Below are 22,190 nucleotides of genomic sequence, written 5' to 3' on the forward strand. Positions count from 1 at the left end.
ACGGGGGCAGACAAGTCCACACAGAGGAAAAAAGCTTAACAAAAATGCAATTCATCAGAGCTAGCAGGAAAAATAATCACAAACCAGAGTTAGTGGGATTGGGACAGTCCCTTTCACAGTGTCTGACTTCCAGCCCTTCCTTCCTTTGACCTGGCAGCAAATAATATTTCAAAGGGGACCAGTGCCTATAAGCACAAGATCTAAGGTCTGGACTGCTGCACGGAGCCCTCAGAAAGCTCTTACCTCTTGCCATCCTTCCTTTCTGGGGCTGTTACAGTCCTACTCCATCTCCAGTCAAACTCAGTAGCAAGCTTTCCATTCCTTGCTTGGAGCAGAACTAGTTATCACCAAGCCTTTTCATCAACTGAGAGCAAGCAAAGGCTAAAACAAATAGGGATCAGCTACAGCTTCTCCCCCCACCCTTGGAGATTTTTATTCATTTTTTCTAGAGGTGGAGACAAGCAAAAGGGACAACTGCAAAACCTGGGCATGCTTGAAAGATAATATATGCTTCAGTAGACTGTTTGCATTTTCAAGGACTTGGGAGAAGATTATGGTGGAAAGTTAAACCAGTCCTTGCACTCTGGTCTCCCCTGATCTTATTCCTCCTCTCCCTGGACAAGATCCTGCTCAGGAAGGTGTATTCAGGCCTTCTGCCCACCACAGATTAGCCAGAACTAATTAGCTACTTTGTGGGCAAAAAGCCCACATTTGATCTCACACTCTCAATGCTGCAAAAGTTGCAGCAGAAAACAGTTCCATGCATCAGCCCAAGTTTCACAGATGTGTAAAATACTATTTAGGCAATTCCTTCATTTTAATTACATTTCGTTTTTAATATATTTATATAGAATGATCTTATATATATATATATATAAATTTAAAAAGTGTTCACCACGACAGGCATTTCAGAATCAATAAAGAAAGAAAAAAGATTTTTATTGCACCATTTGGACTCTGGTTGAGGGAAAATGTTGCAGGCTTTATGGATGCTCTCTAATACAGATCTAAGTTCCTCTGAAGCTCTAAAGGTGAAAAAATAAGTACTTCGGTCTTTCTGCAGTCATACCATGAGAAGGACATCCCAGAGGACTGGGATTTATAAGGTAAAACACAGTCTTCCTTTCTGTTTACTCTCCTGCAAATAAGGCAGCTCCCACACGAGCTAACATTAACCGTGTCCCTCCTTTCTGTCAGGGGACTCTCATCTTTGCCAGCTCAGCCATTTCACTCTGAGCTACATTTAACAGAAACTGCACAAACCCCCGACTACATGGGAAGAATAAGTGCAATTTACTCACTTGTCTTCCATTGGTAAAAGTCCACAAGCAACATATGCTGGTGATATGTCATGTCTGATACTGGGGCCATCTGCAAACTTAGGAATAGCCTTTACACTGTTCACAGTCTCAGGAGAATTGAAATGTACTGCTGGGTCCCTAAAATGATCTTTGTGGAGCTGCAGAGGATGAGCCAGTCTATTTAGTCTTTTCAATACCAAGAACAACCAGTAGCTCTCTGGTACACAAAACTTCAAATTCTGGGCCAGACTCTTGTCCCATAAATCTAATCTATCCCTCTTCATAATGCTTCACAGATAAACAATTAAAAAACATACAGAACTCCAAACAAACAAACACAAATCTCAAAACAAGGAGAAAAACCCATAAATCCTTTCTTAGAGAGATCAGGACTGACCCTAAAACTGACATCAGGGATAGCTTAATGAAGTTGGATCTCAGGAAGCTCCTGCCACACAGTCAGCACCATTCAGTGGGAGATGGCATCTGTCTTCTGGTTCTGGCCAACTATCAAACTCTGGTCCTTCAAGCTGACTGCAACTACCAGCATCAACATGGATCCATCATCAAGCATTACAGACTCCGCAGAAGGCTGAGTATGAAGTTGAGAATCATGACACCTGTCCAACAGTGCACCTTGCAACTAAGCATGTACTTTCAGCTCTGCAGGACCTGAGGCTTTATCTAAGCACTCCTGGAACATCAGCTGAAGGCTGGAGATGAAATTGTAGATAAGAAACAGGATCAAGCTACAAAATAGACACATCATTACAGCATCTCTGCTTAATTAAAATCCAGGACCCGGATCTGAGTTCAAATTCTGAAACATCCTTAAAAAGTATGGTCTGGATACAGATTTTAGTTGAGGTTGATCTTTAATATTAAGTAAAGATTTCTAATAATTTTCTCTTGCAGGAGTTTCACCACTTATGCCAAAAGCGCTATTACTTACCGGAATGCTGTTAAGAGCTGAGACAGTGTATTATATACAAATTGCCAGACCTCATTTCTTGTTCATACATCAATTTATATGAGAATAAGGAGGGGGGAAAAAAAGTGGTTTCAGCATGCCAAGGTTTCATCACATTTTCTTTTTTCTTCTGGTACATTATTTTGTGAGCTTCTTTAGCTCTCTTCCAGGTGCCTTGGCTGTCAAAACTTCTAGGAACTCAGAGAATAAATCCTTGTCCAAAGTAAACTATTTTATTGATGCAAAAAAAAACCCTGGGCATCATTTCCACAACTTTGCCTTCTTCTAAACTCTTACAATACCTCATATCTTACTTTCCCGAATCATTTGCCATTAACCCAGCCGTGGTGATTAAAAGCTTTCTCATGAGGCAATAAAAAAGGCATTTGGGTGCCATGTTAATGCAGCCTAGAGCTGTGCTAACTATGAGGAGCATGGAGGACTGGCAACTCCCTAGTTTTTATAGGAGGCTGCACAGGCATCTTATGGTCTGGGAGTAGAATTATACGATTGTCGTGAAGCTGCATATTCTGGGCCTGCTGTCCACAGCTTGCCCAGCTAAAGCATAGGCTGACATCTGTGAGAGAAAATGGACCCAAACAAAAACTCCAGGCTCTCATCTGGTTTACTATTCTCCCTTAACAAAACCGACAGCATGGATTTAGTTCTCTGCTCTGTTGCCTCTTATATGGCATTATGCACACATGAGGAGTACAGTGGGGAGGATCAAAGACTGCAACTGGTGACAGGGAAAAGCCCTCTTGTTTTTTCACACTCCCTTTGCATATGGCAGGAGAAAATTCTGCTGAAGATATATTGCTTGCATTTGTGGATCCAGAACTTCTAAAAACTACTCTGGTACCTCTTCCCGTTAGCAATCAAAGAGTGGAGAGAAAGCATCATACAGGCTCAGGGCCCTCCAGCCACAATAACACTAATAAAGTGACAGTCAGACTAGGAGCTCATGGGTTGAGTTTACTAACCATTTGAAACCGCTAGTACTTCAGAAAAAAAGCCCTAAACATACATCCTTTGGGAAATTCTGGCTGACCCTCATTTTGGTGGCTATAGCACTTCATAACAGATGCTCAGTCACTGCTTCAACTATAGCCGATGATACCCAACAGAGGGCCTACAGACTCAGACCTCTCCAGGAGTGATGGCCCCTGTAAGTGCCATTACAGGGACAATCTCAGTGCTGGCAGCAACACCTGTGTACCTGTCTCCTCCGTAGTCACTAGTGACACTTAAATTGCAGAGACAGCCTGACTTTGCAATCACCCACGGTCACAAAGCAGTCAATAGATGAGCCTGTGGAGAATGTAGAGTTAGAGGCTTTATAAAGGAAGCTTTAATTCTATTCCCACAGCAGCTGTTGCATATCTGAACCTGTATTTTCCTGTAACATTAATGTTCCCTTCAGGAGAGACTTTAATTCACTTCAAATCTCCCTCTCAGGACTTGTTCATGATCTGTTCTGCAGTCCCACAAATCATCCTCTTTACCACACTTTTAATCAGTCTGAAAGCGCTGAGGTCCAGGGAGGTGACAACCAGCCATACTCTCAAAGGAATAGTGTAAAATCACAAGGAGTGGAAGTTTAAAGGAATAAGAAGCACCTGGGGACATGCCACACAGTGGCAATGAAAGACCAAGGGTCAAAGATATGTCAGTCAGGGTACAAGAGGGCAATAGCCCAAGAACATGCAGATCAGGAGATCCTCTTTCTTTTTTCTCCTGTTGGCAGTGTGGAGCTCAGCCAGAGATGGCAGAGATGCCAGCTGCAGATGTGTCACCTGGCTTTAAGCAATGGTGAAAATAGTTGATACTGGACTTTGTTATGACCACATCTTGGCTGTCATTGATACCAGCCTGAGAAGTCTCTACGCTGGGCAGCCAGCTGCACACTCATTCCTCAGCCACGTGGATCTTGTCTACCCGAGGAAGGTGTGGCTGAGCACACAAAACTCATGAGCAAGACTTGGAAGATTAAAAGAACAGGCGTTTCCTGTACAGCTGCTTTCATTCCAGCGCTTGCACATGCTGGAAAGAGCACATCTTTGATGCAAGGATAGAGCTGGGGGCAGTGTTCAGGTTGTATGTTTCTCATTGGAACATCCTTGAGTGTCTCACACCCTGTGTGACTGTGACCTGCTCATGCCAGCTTCACTTTCCCCTTCAGCTATCCCCAGCCTCTTGCACTGTTTATTTACACTGTCTAAATCAAACAGTCCTTCACTAGTGTCTGGGAAACAATGGGAAGAATTCCTAAACATCTGGATCTACCTCCTCAGCACCCTGGGCTGCAGTGTTTTGTAACAGGGTTTTCTTCAAGCCCTGTTTTCTATTTATACAGAGATTTATTTTTCCTTTTCTTCCATAGGGAGGCTGCGACTTTCACAGGGCTTGGTAGACAATAAGAACGAGAAAATGCAAGTTCCCTGGGACTGGCTTAAAAAAAAAAAAAAAAAGCAGGCAGTGAGGGACTAAGCAGAGGTGAGATAGGGAAGGAAAAGCAAGACAAAGAGACTATGACCTTCCATAGCAAAAAGCTTTGCAGGAAACCATAGAGGATTCAAGTCCATCTTGCACAAAATAACAACAGCAAAATGGGAACAGAATTGGTCTTGGACGCTCCCATTCCAACCATCACAGAAAAGGAATAGGAGAAGCAGCTGCTATTCAATCTGCCTCCCACTTCGTCCATCCAGAATCACGGAGCGCCTCTGGGGCTGGTAAAAGCAGCTGGTAGATGTCTCCAGTCTCTGGCCATTCTTGGGGATGGTCATTTTGTTCCGCAGTGTCACCCCCTCAGGTGTCGTCCGCGAAGTCTCAGACAGATCACCACAAATGGGGCTCAAAGAGGTGGTCTGAGTGGGGCTCCTTATGGGTGATAATAATACCCTGGAGTCTGCTGAAGTGGTGGGGTGGTCCATAATGGGGAAAGGGGGACTGAAGAGAATCAGACTTTGGGGCCTCCCGGGCCTAGATCTATAGGAAGGCTTGGAGAACCCTGATGGCCTCTCTATCTTTGAAGACTGTGGGTTATCTCCAGCTGTCTCCCCTACAGAGGTGCGCTTTCGGCGCAGAACGGGGGCATCCAGAGACGGGTTATGACTGGACTGAGATGGCTCCAGTGGAGGGCCAAGGCTGCCATGCCAGGGACAGGCTGAGTCCTTCTGAGCTGGGTCACTGTTTTCTTTCTCTGCTTTGGCTTTCTTCTCTGTCAGAGGGCTCTTGGGGGCCTCCAAGTGACTCCATGCCACCCGTGGCGTTTGCCTGATGGTCTGCTTGGCTTCTGCCTCCTTCTTCTCAGCAGGTGGAGCAGCATTCTGAGCCTGCAGGGGCTGGGGGATCTGGGTGTACTGAATCTTGGGCGGTATCACAGGCACAGCTCTAGCCTGGCACATCTTAATCATGAAGGAGGTCCTGACTGCCGACACACTGACGGGGGCAGAGTTACGACGGCCAGTGCTGGCATGGGCCACTGCCAGGTAATCCAAGTCTAGATCCACAGGGGAATTGAAACTAGACCCCCAAGGAACACCTTTACTGGCAGCAGGGCAGTGTGTTGGCAGGGATGGGACAGAATCACTGCTTTTTACTTCCTTCTGCCCATATAGGAGATTCCCAGGGGCAGATGGCACGGACAGGTTCTCGAATGTGAAGAAATCTGGGGCTGGGAGGAGCGAATCCAAGTTGAGGGAGGAAGGTCTAGTCTTTACTTTGCGAGGTGTTTCTTCACCTTTATTACTCAGCTGTGACTCAGGGGCAGAGCACAATGCTTTGGTGACAGTCTCTCCTCCCAGGGCAGTGTCCTGAGAGATGGATAACTCCTCCTTTGTGTTCTTTGTCTGTGAAGAACTGTCTGGGCTCTTTTGGTAGGGCAAAGACAGCTCAGGCTTTGAGGTCCAAGGGTTTTCTTTGCTCACATCCACTTTCTTTTCCTCTGGCTCTGAAAGAGGTATTCTGTAGGGTCCTGCTTTCTCAGCTGGTACTTCCTCCCTGATGAGGGCATACTTCAGCTTCTCAGGTTTTGGAGATTCTTCTGGAGGACTTGGGCCATTCTCATCTTGCGTAGCTTTGCCCAAACTAGAAGGAGAGACGGGTTTTGTTTTGGACAGCTCACAAGTCACTGACAGAATGTCACTGTGTGGTTGCTGCTGGTCAGTGGCATCTAAGAAAGAGAATGGGATAGTCCATAAACTCATCACTGTGTCTTTACTGTCCAGGGAGAGGCTGCGACTGAATCGTGGTCTAAGAGAAAGGCCTGTCTCTGCTCTCTGGCTCTGTGGATGAAACTCCTGTATCATCTTCTCCTGAATGTCCTTAGAGGTGGGGGAATGGAGAGGGCTTGTAACCCACTGGTGATCCTCCCATGGCTCCACAAGTTCTAAGCTCTGCACATTATCTGTCCAGGCGTCCTCATCATCCTGGTCGCCAGCATCCTGGGTTCTGCTAACAGCATGGCCCTCCTTCACCTCTGGGATTCCATCTCCGCTCAGTGCCTTGGAGGAGAATGTGTCCCTTTCATCAGTAGTCATTATCTCTTGCTTCTCCCTCAGGGTCTGGACTCTGGTAAGACCATCCTTTTCCCTCTGCTGCTGGCAAGTGCTATCTTTTTCTCTCCCTGACTCTGGACATGCTCCTTTGGAACAAGAAAATTCATCATTTGGGGCAATCTTATTAAATTCCAATTGACTATGAATCTTCTGGTCCGGGCTAGGAGCAAGACATTCGCTCCTGCTGTCCACCATTGGGTGGTGGTTCTTTGGAGTGGCTGTGCCAGTTGGAAGAGTACTCAGTTCAGGTAGGGCTGAGCCGGAGCTCTGCTGTGCAACTGCATCAGACTGGCAGTCGTGAGGGCTGTCTTGTCGCTCCATGCTGCTGGCACCAAATAAGGGCACCTGAGTTACTTGTGATGCTCTGCTTGAAGATGTCTGCTCAGCTAGTGTTGGACTCTGCCCTGGACCAGAGGAAAGATGGTCTGTTTGTACTGAAGAAGAAGATTCAGAAGTTCGGCTTGTCTTGGGGGCAGCTGCTGGCAAGAGCAAGAGCTCCTCTTCAGGTTCAATAATTTTCAGTTCCTGCTGTATCTCTGGCCACAGAGGTTCTAGAAGGGCATTTGCCGCGTCCTCCTCAGTCTGAAAAACAAAAGAAATGCCATGACCTGGGAGCTCACAACTCTACCAGTAAATACCCCTCAATTTTCCCCAAACAGCTCTCTCAGAACAGAGAGGGTCCCAGATGAGCACGTTCATGGGTACAGAAATACAGACACACATATTGCTACCAGTTCAAGGAAGGAAATACATCTATAAACAAGTGGGGTTATGGAGGAGAAGATCCAAGGTGCAGCCAAAAGGAGGTCTGGACAGATGTACTGAAACAGTGAGCTGAATGAGTAGCTGGAATATTTCAGCCCATTTCTCAGCTCTTCCCATTCAGGCTCGCTTGGCCTTGCCAGAGAATACGCATTCCCAAAATGCACACAAACGCGAATGAATAATCTATTCAAGGAGCTATGCCAACAGATCTTTAAATAGCTGTCCAGAGATGAGTATCACTGTAAGAAACTTGGTGAAAAGGCTCTGCTAGAGATACAGAGGAGGCAAAAATAGTAAGAATTTAAAAAAATTTGTGTGCGGCGAATGGAAGAATAAAGGACTGTTCAGGCTGTCCAGGACAAATGGGACAGCAAAAATAGAAGGGAAATTCAGAGACCGTGGGTCAAAATGCTCAGACATCCGGACAGTCTCACATCTGGAGAGTCTCAGAGCAGACAGATTGCAAGGGCTGAAATTGTATAGTTACAGGAAAAGAAGACCAAAAGGGGACAGTAGGTAGTTATGTAAAGGTAAATCACCACATGGTACTGTGGATAGAAGTGAAATCAATTCATGGTCTATTCTTGACTCTGCTTTGCCTAGGCTGTGGACTGAGTTTTCACAACTACAGACACACAATGAAACTTTAAACAACCTCTCAGTCACTACCATGACATGGTCCCCCACCTTCATTCTCATGTCTTCTTGCTTACCACATCTCTTAGGCATGATCCTTCTTCTGTCTTAGCTGTCTCTATCTCCTGTTGATGACAGCTTCCTTCTGAAGAGACATCCTTCATACTGAGCTGTCCTTGCTCTGCTCTGTCTTCTGGGAGGGGCCCCTTATGAAACTCCGACACTGGTGTTTCTTCCAAGGTGGCTCTCTGCTCTAAGGACTGCTGAGGGCTCTTGGTGCTGCTTGTGCAGCTGCTTTGCCCACATGTCTTCTGATTTTCTGCAGCTGGCTGTGGAGTTTCTAAGGACTCAGGTTTCCTGGCTGCCACCAGTTCCTCAGGGTGAGAGCCTGGATCAGAAATGCAAATGAAAGATGTAACTGTTTGTGACTGAAAACTTGTGTCCCGAGAAAAAGTGGTGCTGCTAAAAGCCAATACCAACTAAAAAAGATGAAGAGCTCCCTCCAGGCACAACAGGATGTTTCTGGGAGGCCATGGGCACTTCCCCGGTCTCTTTGCTGCAACAAACACCAACCTGACCTGCTTTCAGAGTCAACACCCACCCTGCTACAGCTTGGTCTCTTTTCCGCCACAAGAGCAGGCTGGAGAAACCTCCATGCCACCCAGCTGTGGGGCACCTCCAGTAGCACAACTGAGGATCCACACACCCCCCCCTTAACACAATGTACCTCTGGACGCTGCCACCGGCAGAGTGGGCTCCAGCTGTTTCTCCTTCCGCTCCGTTGCCAGGTCTGTCCTTGTGTGGGTCCCTGCTTCCAGAGCAGAGGGGCTTGTGCTCTCCACCATTAGGGAAGAGAGCTCCTCTAGGCTGGAAAGGGAAAGCTTCTCTTTGGTGGGCAGGCGGCACGGCGTGCTGTTGGTGCTGATGACTGCGGATACCCGCAGGGGGACAGAGACAGCGAATGGCTCTGAGATGTTCAGGGCTTTCCTCTGGTGACGAGGAGAGGCCTCCAAGGGGAAGAGGCTGCTTGGGAAGCCTGACTTGGTGGCTGTTTCAGAGGTGTAGAACATGAGCGCTCCTTTGGCTGAAGCCTGCTCATTTTCAGCATCCTCTGCTACCCGGAAAACCTTCAGCTGCTCAGGGGGTGACTTCACCTGTAGTGTCCGGGGAGGACCTTTCTCCCCACTCAGCTCTGAGCTTCCTTTGGCCCCCATGGCAGATCCTTCACGCTCCCACTCATTCTCCTTGCTGAGGTCATATGTGCTGCCTGTTCCTCCTGTCCGTATCTTCGTCGGAACGAAAAACCCTCCAGTAGTCACTGACCGTTTGAACCTGCCTTTTTCATCCTCCCCTAGAGATGGGAACACAAGAGGAAGTCAATGGGAAACAAAGCACTAGCAAACAAACTTACTCTGTAAGGAGCCCTCATCAATCTCCCCAGGAAAGAGTCCCGCCCTGGTTAACACAGTTCCCAGATAGATAGGAACAGTAGGTACTGAAGACCTTCCAGCCTCTAGCCCTGGGGCCTCCTTCAAACTGGGCAGGCAGGGCTGGATAGAATGCCCTCCAGTGAAAATCACCCAAGACTTTTATTAGATACCCTTCTTAACCAGATGCAACCAAGTCTAGGGCTATGCACATGCCAGGCTTTGTCTTATTGCAAGCACTTTTCACTTATGAATTGGAATTTTGTGCCCAGAATAACCAAAAAAGAAATCAAAGCAATCCAACTGCTAATGAAGATGCAGCTAGGCACAGTGGTAACTCTCAGGGGCATGCACTGAGATAAATGACACAGAAAAGGGTCAAAAATGCATGCACACAAAGTTGGGGGCACACGTCACCGTACAAAAATACACAACATGGTGAGATAGACAAAGATACAGACTGCTGCATCCATTGAGGACAGCGAGGCAATGGAACAGGCTGTTCAGTCAAGTTGTGGATACCCTTTCCCTGGAAGTGTTCAGGGCCAGGTTGGATGGAGCATTGAGAAATCTGATCTAGTGATAGGTGTCCCTGCCCATAGTAGGGGGATTGAAACTAGATCTTTAAGGTCCCTTTGAACCCAAACCATTGTATGATTCTATGATCCATGATGCTGAGAATGCAGAGCTGCAGTCCTTCACCGTTACACTATTGATGTCTCACCTTCCACTGGGAGAGAACACAACGAGTCCATGCTCTTTGCAGGCCGAATAGTTGCTTTTTCTGTGGAAAAAAGAGTTTTAGAAGCAGGTATCAGATCCTGTGGCTTTGCAGGCTTCAGCCCATAAAGATCAAAGACTACGCACATATAGACAGGCGTGCCAGGCAGACATCAAATTTTCCATTTTCAAGCATTCCCCCCATGTATCTGCACCACGTGGCTTATTACCCACAACACTTGTCCGCGCAGCTGGGGATCTGCTAGTGCTAACAACAGCTTTGCACCTGCTGGACATGTGGAGAGCTATACTTAACCCAGCCAGTCAACACCATCTCCACTGTGAAGCAGTTAAGCATCCCAAAAGCTGTTATGTTCCACTGCCCTCCCTGATCGAGTCAGGCTATTGGTTGTGGGGCACTTTTTAACTAAACTGACATAAATGCCTTTCACCTCTCATTCCTGATAGCAAATGTTGGGTTATTTTTATGTTGCACTCCCTGGCTCTTTTGCTGATGTGAGCATGCCCTGCCTCCAGCAAGCACTTGGGGAAATTTATGAGGGCAGTAAGAAACCTATTTTCCTGGTCATTCTAGCTGGACTTGCTTGTCCAGAAACAAGCTGCCATTTGTTACTCGACACTCTACAGGTCTGTTCCTGACAGGTTTTGGAAGCTTGTAGCTATTATTGCTTTGAAAAAGGGAGATGAGGAAATGTAGCTGGCAAGGAAGACAAGTTAGTCTCTGACAGCCCAAAAAGGGTCTGTGGAGATCTGGAAAATGTCTGGGAGCAAAATTTGCTGTTTACAGAGTTGCACAAAGTAGGTAAAGCAGAAAGTGAGCAGGCTTGTTGGACTTCATTTGTTTATATAATTAAGGCTTCTGGCTCTAACTTTTGCATGAGCATAGGAGAAACTCCAGCTACTTTTTGCATTTATATGGAGTCCTGGCTACTTTTTACATTTATATGGCATGATGTCTTGAGTACTGGCTCAGCTTTCCAGGAGGAACAGAATTCAAGCTGTGGAGCTCGCGTTTTGTGTGACTTACAGGCTTGTGTGCATGGACACAAGCTGTGTTACATGTGCTTAGTTTCAACTGCAACTTCATGTGTTTCCTCACATTAGGCTGTAAGCAGAGAGCACACAAAAATGTAACATGGCAGCGCAAAAATACTGCTTCTGAAAGGCACTACTTCAGTGCTTAAAACTGTGCACAGTTTTGCATTTGTGTGTCCTGCTCATGGAAATGTACAGCCCTCTGTTGCTCAGTACTGTTCCTGGAACAAGGCTCAGCCTTCACGATCACTGGGCTCCAGTCATTCCTGGGCACCCTTGGGTTAGCACTATTTTGAGACAGAGTATTCCTTATCAAAGTGAGAAGGTGATCCCATGATCAAAATAGGATAGAAAGCTATTTTGAGGTCTACCATAGGCACCCTATGTAAAGCCATCCGTACATGCAAAAGCTGGGGAAGGCAGGGGTGCAAAAGAAGCTGGATCCAGCATTTGGCATCACACTAATTTCTGATACAAACAGAGACTGTCATATATGTGGTGGTAGGTAATGTTGCCAACATTAACTATTTTATTTTAAGTCTTGCAATATTTGGTAGTGGTCCTCCAGACACCAGCTCCTGGAGTCATGAGATTATATAAATAAAAATTCCATCTTCATCTTCTTTTAAAAACTAAATTCCTTGACTTGGAGATACTAAAAAGTCTAGACATATAAACCTAAAACATTTCTTTATGAACTCAGAGAAAAGGGTATGCTTTCTTTAAAAACTGTGATTACTTTTAAGTCAAGTTCCTGATTTCTAGAACTTGAGTTATAATTTCTGAACACTGGGAATTGGCACTGTCATTTGATTTTCTAGGAAGCGGTGTTTAAGAGATTGCAGCTCAAAAGAGGCTAGAACTTGGGATCACAGCCAGAAGAAAAGACAACTTCTCTCTTGGAAATTCTGCAAAAGCAATGGCTTCCTTCAAAGTCCTGAAAGCCAGGAGCCACAGTACCTTGTTTTTCACAAAGACATTGAACACAGTTGGTTCTTACTGCCCTTTAGCGGAAGGACAACCCAGAAGGACAGGCTAAAAGGACAGCCATTCACCCAGTGCCATGTAAGGAACATTAGGAGGCAGAGGCTGACTGCGCTGGAATGGACTAATCCAAACCTACATAGAATTTCCAAGTTCCCAAACTTGACAGCTGGACAAGAGGAACCTGTTTAGGTACCAAAATGAAATATTTACTGTAGCTGTCTGGCATATCCTCCTGAAAGGTTGCTTCTTGCCATCACATGAAAACGAGATGTGTGTGAAACCACACAACAAGCATGACCCCATTAGACCATCCCAAGTCTAATGGTATTAGTGGCATGTGGATACAGGTTGCCCCATGCTATCAACATCACAAGATAAAGCTTCAGAGAGAAACACTTAACTGAAAGGTGTGTTCTTACCAGAGAGCTTCTGTGCCCTTACAAAGACACTCCCATTTCGACTCAGTTTAGACTTTGATTCTGATCCAGAGCGGCCCAAGTTAAATATCGACTTCCATTTCTTGGACTTTGTGGATAATTTTCTCCTGGAAGGAAAAAAGGCTCAGGAGGTTACTGAACCCTAGAGACTTTTATCTTTTTAATATCCCACAAAGACCTCTGAGCTGTCTCCCCTCAATACTGTCCCTCTTTTCTTCCCACATCTCATTTAATTCTAAAGCATGCAAGGCATAGCTGCTATACAACCAACTCTTCTTGGTTATATAGCTAGCAATTACTCTGCAACTGATTTATCTGTATTACTGATTTAACCATTTCATGGATGACAAGTCACCTAAACCTTCGGATAGTTGAGTCTGGCATCATGCTACAGCAACTGTGATTGACTGAGCAATCACCCATGCTTTTGTCCAGAAAGAAGAGGTTTCCAAGGTTTGGACTATCATGCAATACACCAAAGAAAAGTTGCCTTTTTAACAGGTTTTAATGATACAATGCATGATAAATTCCAGAGAATGGATGGAACTGGTACAATTGCTCAGTGCAAAAAGCTGTCCTGTAAAGACCACATCTTATGATGAAAATAAAAGAATCCCTTAATAAAACTAGCTATTAATGCTTCTCAAGTCAACATTAATTTAATCATAGGTGTTATATATTCTTATGCAAGTATAGTGTACTAACCAAATAAGAGGAGGCTTAAGGGAATTAAATAATTTTCTCGTTATTGTCAGAGGAAGTGGAACATTATTTCCCTGGGTCTCTTTGGAAATCACAGTTTTATGCAGAAAGAAACTGCCAGTCCTGTAGCCATTTTTTTTCCTATGCATATTTCTGCATGAAGCTCTGTTTTAGTTCCTTCACATATCCATTCTGATTCCTCCTTCAATCTCCCCTCTTACAGAGCAAGAACTTTCTTATCTCCCTGTCTTGCTCTCCATAATGGGCTTTCTAGCCCCATAGTTCTACTTTTCTCTCAGATCAGTACTCAGAAGAGTACAAATCAGTCCTACAAACAGGATTGATATCTTGGGGATAGGACTGTTCTCTTCAAATGAGAAAGGAAAAGGCACTCTAGAGGGACAATACATCCTTTTGTCTTAAGCTGGTCATCCTCTTGCCAGTATTCTGTTAGACGGCTCCTTTTTGCTTTAATATATCGAGTGACAATAAATATCTTTTCTCTGGTGCTTTATGGGTCAGTAGATTAATGAGCCTCCTGCTGCAGAGGCTGTAATCTATCAGAACCTGGCAGTAGAGTGGCCATGTATTAACAGTTAGATAGACCAATAGATAAATACTTAGGCTGGGCCACTGTGCCAACAACTGCAGCAACCTCAGCTGAAATAGGACTCTTCTCCTGGCATAGACATAGCTGGCATGGGTACTACTATCTAAGTATCTCTCCATGCTGGGAGTGAAAATTAGCCTTACTACTTGGCCATAATTGCAGAGGAACCTGGAGAATGATGAAGCTGAGCAGGTCAGTGGCACCAGGCGTGCCGTGGATCAGCCACCAGCAGGTGGAACTCGTAGGCGAGCTGTGCCCCAACCTGCTCCACGTTCATGCCGTGTTTAGCCAAATTCTGAGCTGGCATAAGGTTGCAAAGGCAGCTAATTCCTCCCACAGGAGGCCTATGAAGTTCTGCCCTGATGGAGGGATGAGGACTAGTGGAGCTATGAACCCAGTAACTGCAATACTTCTCAGTAGCAGCTGTGCCTCTTTTGAGAAAGGCACAGAATTTTCTCTTGATGGTGGTTGTAGATTCATGTGTGCAGGTGTGGGGGGACCATACTAACAAAAGGATCATTCCCAATCACACTAGGGAGCCTGCACTTTTTTATTTGAACTTCAACTCCTCTTGACACTCACTTGCTGTCGGGGAGGTCAACAACTGTGTGGAAGAAGGACCCAGTTACAGGCACAATTTCAGGCAAGCTGTTCTCTCTCCTCTCCTTCCGAGCAGGGTGGGAAGCAGACAGACTCCGTGCCTGCGCTTCTTCCAGGCTCACCAGTTTCATTGGCAGGGAGGCTGAGGGGAGGGTCAGACTTTTCACAACTGATGCACTCTCTGAAAAGAAAGAAAATACATTCCAGCCTGGGGTGAGGAGAGACGAGAGAAAGAATTTCATGTCTTTATTTGACTGGAACATCTCCTGTGGAGGGGAAAAAGGAGTGGCACGTGCAGGGAGAAAGGCTTTTTTTTCAGATAAGTCTTTCAACTCCCCAGCAACGTTATCCATCTGAGTGTATTCCCAGCAGGGGCCATGCTTGCCAGCCAAAGGCACTTCTGTGTGAAAGAGGTGTCTCTGAAAACCACCAGGATTCACACGGTCCCTTTTCTCCTCCCTCCTCCACCCACTCTCACCCTAACCCGATATTGGAGCGGTTCAGTCCCTGATCCAAATGTGGTGCCTAGTTCTTTCTCTCACTTTCACATCGTTCTCCTTGTCTTGCTCCAGGAAGGGGAACTGTTCTAAAAGCCAGCAATACTTTAACTTTCTAATCCATTTCAGGGCCACAGAAACAGTGGGGCTGACAGTCCGGGAAACTGAAAGTGCCTGTTTACAGAGGCAGTGGAAGAGCCAACCTCCCATATGCCACCCCAGCAACAGTGCTGTCCTGAACAGGCTGCCCCGAGGTGTGTGAAGGAAGCGCAGGCTCTGGAGTCCACCTGGCACTTAGCCCTACTGCTGAAGCAGGGTGCAAGTTCCTGCCACTGCAGAGGGGCTGGCTGAAGGGGCACTTTCCCACTAAGAATCAACCGAGTTCATCAGCATGTTCCTCTCTTGACTCCATATGGCTATTAAAATGCCAGCAGCGTTCAGCACTTCTCAAAGCTGGGACGGTTTTGGGTCTGTGACCTGCAGTACAACCAGAAGTCTTAGAATTTACTAGCCAGTGTTTCACTACAATGCTTAAGGCAGTACAGGAGCAGTTGCTCACTCCGTGCCTTCTGCCAGGGCATAATAAGGGCATAGGAATGACAACTTCACCACAATGCAGGGGTGTTACAAGTTGAGCAGGGCACCACACCAGAATCGTGGGATATGGGGACAGACTAGCACATGTTAAGGTAAAGATGGGCAGGACAAGCTGACACAGGGCTGGAAAGCAGAAAGGTGGATACTCCCTGAGTTCTGAAGGTATTACAAGTCTTTACAGTGTGTAAAACAGAAAGGTGCGTATTTCTGAAATTATTTGAGGTCAATGTGGATCCAAACCTTCTCACTTCACAGCCTTTGCCAACAAAACCATCTCTAAACAACAAAATCAGCATCTCAGAAAACTGTTGATGTCCCAGGAAAAAAAGAAATCTCTTACATAAAACATCATCAGGAACAAGACATAAGTTTTTGGAACAAAAAAATTAACTTTTGTCCTGGGAGTGTGACCTCTGATTTGGGTGGATATGGTGGCTGGAGGGCAGGTATTGTTGGTATGAGGAATTGTAACTGGGGGAGCCTGAGAGAAGAATTGAGATTGTGGCTGATGGACTTGGAGAGAGAGCTTAGACCAGGATTGAGAATCTGTCAGGTGGTCTTCCTTTTATGGAAAGCATTAAGCCAGATGACATCATGCAAAAGATGACATAGGATCAACCTGAGAAAACACTGAAGGAGGCTAATATTCAAAAAGAAAATGCTGAAGATAGGATGAAGAGAACAAGAATAATAAGGTATTGGGCTCAGGGTGTCTTTGAGGGAGTCTGTGATGCTGGTAAGGGTTAATGTGCTTGAAATATTAGTTGAAAGGAGAGCTGGAGTACATGACAAGTGACAGTGTGAAGCGGCTCAGGGAGGTTGTTACCGATGTTCTCCGAAGAGCTGGCTTTTCTGTTGTTGCTGAAGATCTGATCAACGTGATTCAGGATGAACTCAATCACCAGTTGCTGCACTCGCACCTCCAGGAAAGCTGCATCCCCATTGCAGCCAACTGCCTCAATCTCCTTTGACCTGCATGAGGAAAGAGGTGTATCAGTTCTGAGAATTGCCACACACAGCCCCTGGGAAGGAAAGACTAGATTTCTTCCTGCAAGCTTTGGAACAGGAATGATTTCCCCACTCTTGCTGCACTTCTTGTTCTCCTTTCCTCCCAGGCCCTCATCCTCTCTTTGCCTTTTCACTCTTTTAAAAATTATTTTCCTTGTTTTCTTTGCAACCTCTGTTATTTTCTTTCCTGACTGTGTTATTTTCCCTACTTGGCTTTTACATTCTTCAGCACAGATAAGACTGTGACTCTCAAACTCCATCCTTGTCTCTCCTTTATCCTCTTATAGCTATTTCAAAATTGGGCCTGAAAGACAACACAGGAGCTTTCAAATGCTGCTTCTAGATCCCTACTCAATGCTTCAATATCTCTTAGTGAAATCCCTTAGAACCCTGCTCAGGTCTTCCCCACGTCAATTTTTTCAACGCTTTGCCGTGTGCCCCAGTAGTCTCTTCTCTGCCCCCCTGTACTCCCACATTCTCACTCTTGCTCTCAGCAAAGAAACATTCCTTATCTTGACATGCCGAAGTGTTGCTGAAGAAATTATCTCTGGGCAATGGATCCTTTGTAAAGTTAATGACTGGTGTGTTAGATAATAGCTTGGGGCATTGCCAAGAGGATAACCCTGTAAGGAGACTGCAATTGCATTGCCTGCTCCTTCCTTTTCCTCCCTGGGACTTGTACTTATGAAAGATTGCAAAGAGAAACGGACTATTTTTTTTTGACAAGGATAGATGCTAGAATGAAATTGTTTTGGTAGTAAAGGCCCACTTTATTATATTCAATAGAGTCAACATTTGATTCTTTTTCAGAACCTGCTCTGCTAGTTTTGTGATTTAGAAGGGTGAGATAACTCTTTAGAGAATGCTTTTCAGGCCTGTACCTCTCTAGCCAATGTCCTTTGCCAGCCCAGGGCTTCCAGTACCAGCTCTGCCATCACACCTTTCCTGCCCAGCTGCTGTCCTGGACTCTCCCTGCATAGTTCATTCCTCTAAATACAGGCGTATTGGATGGACAGCGAAGACAATTTCAACAGCATATAAAACATTTCTTTTCTTTCCCCAGACTCTATTTTTTCTTGTTCTTCTTAGCTCTACAACATATCAGCCAGACCTCTGCCTGAATCTTATCCAGGCTTCTTCCCAGCAGAGTGCCAGGCATAGAAACATGATAAACTAGGTGGTGATCTCAGATCTGACACTGGCCGCCATTTTAAGCCCACCAAGCTCATCTCACTTTTGGGCAAGCAGATCTGGGCACAGATCTGCAGTATTTTTGCCCTGTTGCTCTCCCTTCTAAGCCTTGCTGTCTCTCACCACTCTGCTGCAGAAGCACTCGCACCATGAAAAATGTCATTAACGTTCCCCAGTGATGAGCTAACTCCTCATTTTTAAATCTATGCTCAACTTGCAAATAGCGACTTCTTTTTAATAAGAAACACACAAAACCACAAGTTTCCTTGGATGCTGGCAGTAAAACCTTAGATTATTCAACCTGGAAGAGCTGTTTGCTGTGCTCTGCTCTTCCCTTTAGTTGTTCAGCTTTTCCCTGTCTTTGCATTTTCCTCAGGTGATTGGGTCTTCAGGCTCAGGCGCTGGCATTCACCTTGGAGCTCAGCATGGTGCTCTGGACAAGAAGACTTTCTACTGTACCTGAGGAGATTTGGAGCCCACACCAAGGCCAGGTTTCTGGTGTGCATGTTGGTCATGTTGCTGAAGGAGGCCAGGTGAGTCAGATGCTTGATCAGGTATTCCAGCGTTCTGCAGTGGTTTCACATAAAGAAAGAAAAATGTGTCAACTTATCAGTGCCTGCCCACTGGGACAGCAAGGCTCAGACCCAGCTCTGTCCCCTTCTCAAGGAAGGCAGTGCCTGCAATGGCACAGCAGACCCCACAGGGCAGAGGATACACAGCATCAGCATTTACATGGGATGGCAGTGAACACCTACAACTGTGCTCTGGGGTTGCCAAGGATGGGGCATGAACCCAACTGTCCTTAGCAAGATGGGAGCAAAGAAGATGGGAGATAGATGGAAGAGGAAGTGGGATTATGCAAAGACTGAGCTGTTGCTCAAGTACCTCCAGCAGATCATCTTCTCCTTACCACACCTATGACACTGGCCAAGGGTGCCCTAGCAGTCAGAGCTGGGGAAGGAGGACGACAGACTGCAGCAAGGAGATCTTGTTCTGTCTCTAACAACAGTTTGTTCAATGATATTTAAATGCCAGATAAGTTGTTGTCAGATTTGGAAATGGTGAGTCAGCTTTGGGGAATTGATTTCTGGAAATGAATACCAGTGCTGTTTCAGGCAATATTCCCTGATGGTGAGGATCAGCACAGTGATCCTCAGCACCTCAGGGGACATGTTCTTACCTGTAATGTGATGGTGGGAGCTCCTGGATGACATTTTGAATTCTTGCCAACTGCTCGTCCTCAGGGAAGCGTGATACTGCTTCCTGCAGAGATACAAGGAAACAATACAACCTGGCAATGGACTTCGGGGAAAAGGGATTAAAAAGGGTCACACGAGACAGCCTGTCTCAGAGGGAATGCTCTCTTGTTACCTTACAGAGCTACTGGTAGAAGAGGTTGCTTTGTGCCCCCAACACAGCAGAGATTTCCTGCACTCTTATTTCAGGTCTCAGTACATCATCCACAGACATTCAGACAAGGTGGTCAGTGTTTAGGGGAGAGGGGCATTTAAGGACTTAGATTGGAATTGGAGTTTGTTTGTTTGTTTGGGGTTTTTTTTATAATTCTTTTCCCTTTTTTTAACTTGGGCAGTGATGGGTGAAATAAAAAGAGAGGGAACAAGACAAGTGAAAATAATGGAAAAAATAAAAAACAGTGATACATTCCCCCACTCCCCAAACTGTGTTAAAAATCAATCAGGTTTTTGAAGTCCTGTGTTATGAGAACACCTTGAATATATATGTTTCATATTTTTCAAATAAGCAATATTTTGACTGTCACATGAAGATAGCTATACGGATTGTTTGTGTGAGTTTGCCTCTTTTATGATGGGAGAAACCTTGGCAAAATCACTGTCTAGGCAGATTAATAAATTCTTATACTCAGGGTTAGACAGAATCAAGGCTATACATCTTGGTCTTGAGCAAATCTCTACAGACCAAGAGCTTAGAGAGCCACGATAGACTTTTGTCTGCATTCCTAGGAGTTCACTGCACTGGTATTCATCTGCTCAGCCATTCCCTTTCAATATGTGTGCTGGGGGGGGACAAACCACCAGAAAGTTCAAACAATGCATGACTGTCTGGGAACCTCCTGCCTATCCTACTGCCACTGGAGTCTGGAGCAAGTTCAAGGAAAGATGCTGCGACCCACACTGCCAGCAGAATCTGTGCCTACAGACAGACGTCAGCACTGCTAGGAAAGGAAAGGAACGAAACAACCCTTCCCCAACCACTCGTTGCTTAAACATTATGAACCTGAATTTGCCAGCCACAACCAAAGAAGCATCTTCTTGTAACATCCACACTGATGATGCTACCCTCTCTGTTTTTGTCACTGTCCTTTTCCCAGCAGATCACTTCTCACGTACAAGGACCAGCAAAATAAACATCACCAGTTTCAAGGACAGAGATGTGATGGCAAAGAAAAACAAGCTCGCTCACTAGTTTGGTGTATATGAGATGCAGAGGGACTTGTTTTGCCCAAATTAAAGGTAGGTTAACTCCTTCTAGTGTTTTTTACACATAACTACAGGTCTTTTTCCTTTTCTTTTTTTTTTAAAAAGCCTATTACCATCAGCCTAGAAATCCTATGTAGAAGAGCCCTTATGATCTTGGTATAAGGTTTCCAGTTCAATAGCCTTGTCCAAAGATGGAGACGGAGAGAAATAAAACATTTATCTGGCCCACCTAAAGCATTAGATTTCAAGTAGACTGTACATGATATTTTCTCCCCCAGTGCTGATTTTCATTCCCATATTTAACTTCCAGGTCTCAAAGACCCAATGATTTGACAGCAAGTGAATACCAACTTCTCTGAGGTCATGACCTGTTCAAACCTCTGAGCAACATTTTTGACTCATACAAGTTGTGCCTTTGAAATCCGAGGCTCCCTCCAAAACTGTGGATCACAGTAGCAGAATACAGAATTCAAGGAAGAACCAATAATTCCATTTATTACACACTAGTTGATCGTGGTATGAATTTATGTAATTTAGGATTTTTTTATACTCCACTAGTGGCTCTGGGAGTGCATGATTCATAAGCCCTGGTTAACAAGTGGAATAGAGTCCAGAGAGAAAGTAGCCTTGGCCTCCTAGAGCTGATTTGCTCTGAGGGAGTACTTGATCCCTCTATGTGCAAGCTAGAACAAGCCAAGAAGAGTCAGTTTATCTATCCTGAGAAACAACCATCCATCACTAGAATACAAAATGGCAACCATTTAGCAAATGTTGATAGCCAGTGAGGTCATGACTGGGAAGTCACACCTGTGAACGTGACATAGTGATGACCAAATGGCCACTCCCTCCCTAGTCATTAAGAATTTGACTTTCCTTAGACAAAAATCTCTGAATCACTCTGATGACTCAAAGTGCAGCCTATCCCAACTCAGAGACAGCTCTGACTGAGTCAGGCTGGGCTTAACAAGTGTTCTTTATTCCTACCAGCACTCACTTGCTGAGGTACAGCTGCCACTGTTCCCTGTTCAGACACCCCACGCATACACACACTCCTAGTGGTTGGTCTTTGGGGAATTGGTCTTTTTTCTTTCTTTCCTCCTGGTATATGACTGTGCTTCCTGTCAGCTGGGTTACCAATTATAAATCCATACTGAGTAGATTACATGAATAATGGATTTTGTGGCTGAGTGGACAAACTGAAAGGCCAGAGATGAAAAAAAAAAAACCTTTAGGTCAGCCCAAAGTGATAACATTTTGAGAGTTGGCATAAGATTCTTGAAAACAATTGTTCAAGGTTGACAAAAGCATCACACTCAACCACACATTAAAGAAATTATATTATAAATTTTGGGCTGTTTAACCCTTTTCTGAAAGACATTTTATGTAAGTTAGATGTGTTGATATAATGTTGAAACATTTCCTTTAGAAAGTATTTGTAGAAGAAACACTTAGTTACAGAAATGTTTTTCCTTTTGTTTTTGAATAAAGCTATTTCCCAAATGTATCTACTGAAAATCTGCAAGTCATCATTCCAAAACTGCACCTTTCAGCAAACATTCTTTCCTAAAAAAGTTTCCATCTAAATCGTCATGTTTCCTTTACAGCATTTTTCTTTCATAAATCAGTAGTGATGGCCAGAAAGACACCAGCCAAATAGCTTCAACA

The 22,190-nt window shown here is 45.1% G+C and overlaps 1 protein-coding gene across 1 annotated transcript in view; it reads right to left on the bottom strand.

Annotated features, from left to right (window-relative positions):
- Positions 1 to 906: 906 nt before the first annotated feature.
- Positions 907 to 22,190, bottom strand: part of ARHGAP31 (Rho GTPase activating protein 31) — a 60,004-nt gene continuing 38,720 nt past the window's right edge. The window contains exons 4-12 of the mRNA XM_027748246.2: positions 19,247 to 19,329; positions 18,526 to 18,633; positions 16,694 to 16,839; positions 14,756 to 14,954; positions 12,844 to 12,968; positions 10,386 to 10,445; positions 8,962 to 9,585; positions 8,312 to 8,622; positions 907 to 7,415 (exon numbers count right to left, since the gene is read on the bottom strand). Of these exons, the coding sequence (XP_027604047.1) occupies positions 4,950 to 7,415; positions 8,312 to 8,622; positions 8,962 to 9,585; positions 10,386 to 10,445; positions 12,844 to 12,968; positions 14,756 to 14,954; positions 16,694 to 16,839; positions 18,526 to 18,633; positions 19,247 to 19,329 (4,122 nt within the window). The 3' untranslated portion in view covers positions 907 to 4,949. The remainder of the gene's footprint in view (positions 7,416 to 8,311; positions 8,623 to 8,961; positions 9,586 to 10,385; positions 10,446 to 12,843; positions 12,969 to 14,755; positions 14,955 to 16,693; positions 16,840 to 18,525; positions 18,634 to 19,246; positions 19,330 to 22,190) is intronic.

The sequence above is a fragment of the Pipra filicauda genome, unplaced genomic scaffold (genome assembly GCF_003945595.2).
Source record: "Pipra filicauda isolate LSUMZ 115617 unplaced genomic scaffold, ASM394559v2 scaffold220_size1292976_pilon, whole genome shotgun sequence".
NCBI lineage: Eukaryota > Metazoa > Chordata > Aves > Passeriformes > Pipridae > Pipra > Pipra filicauda.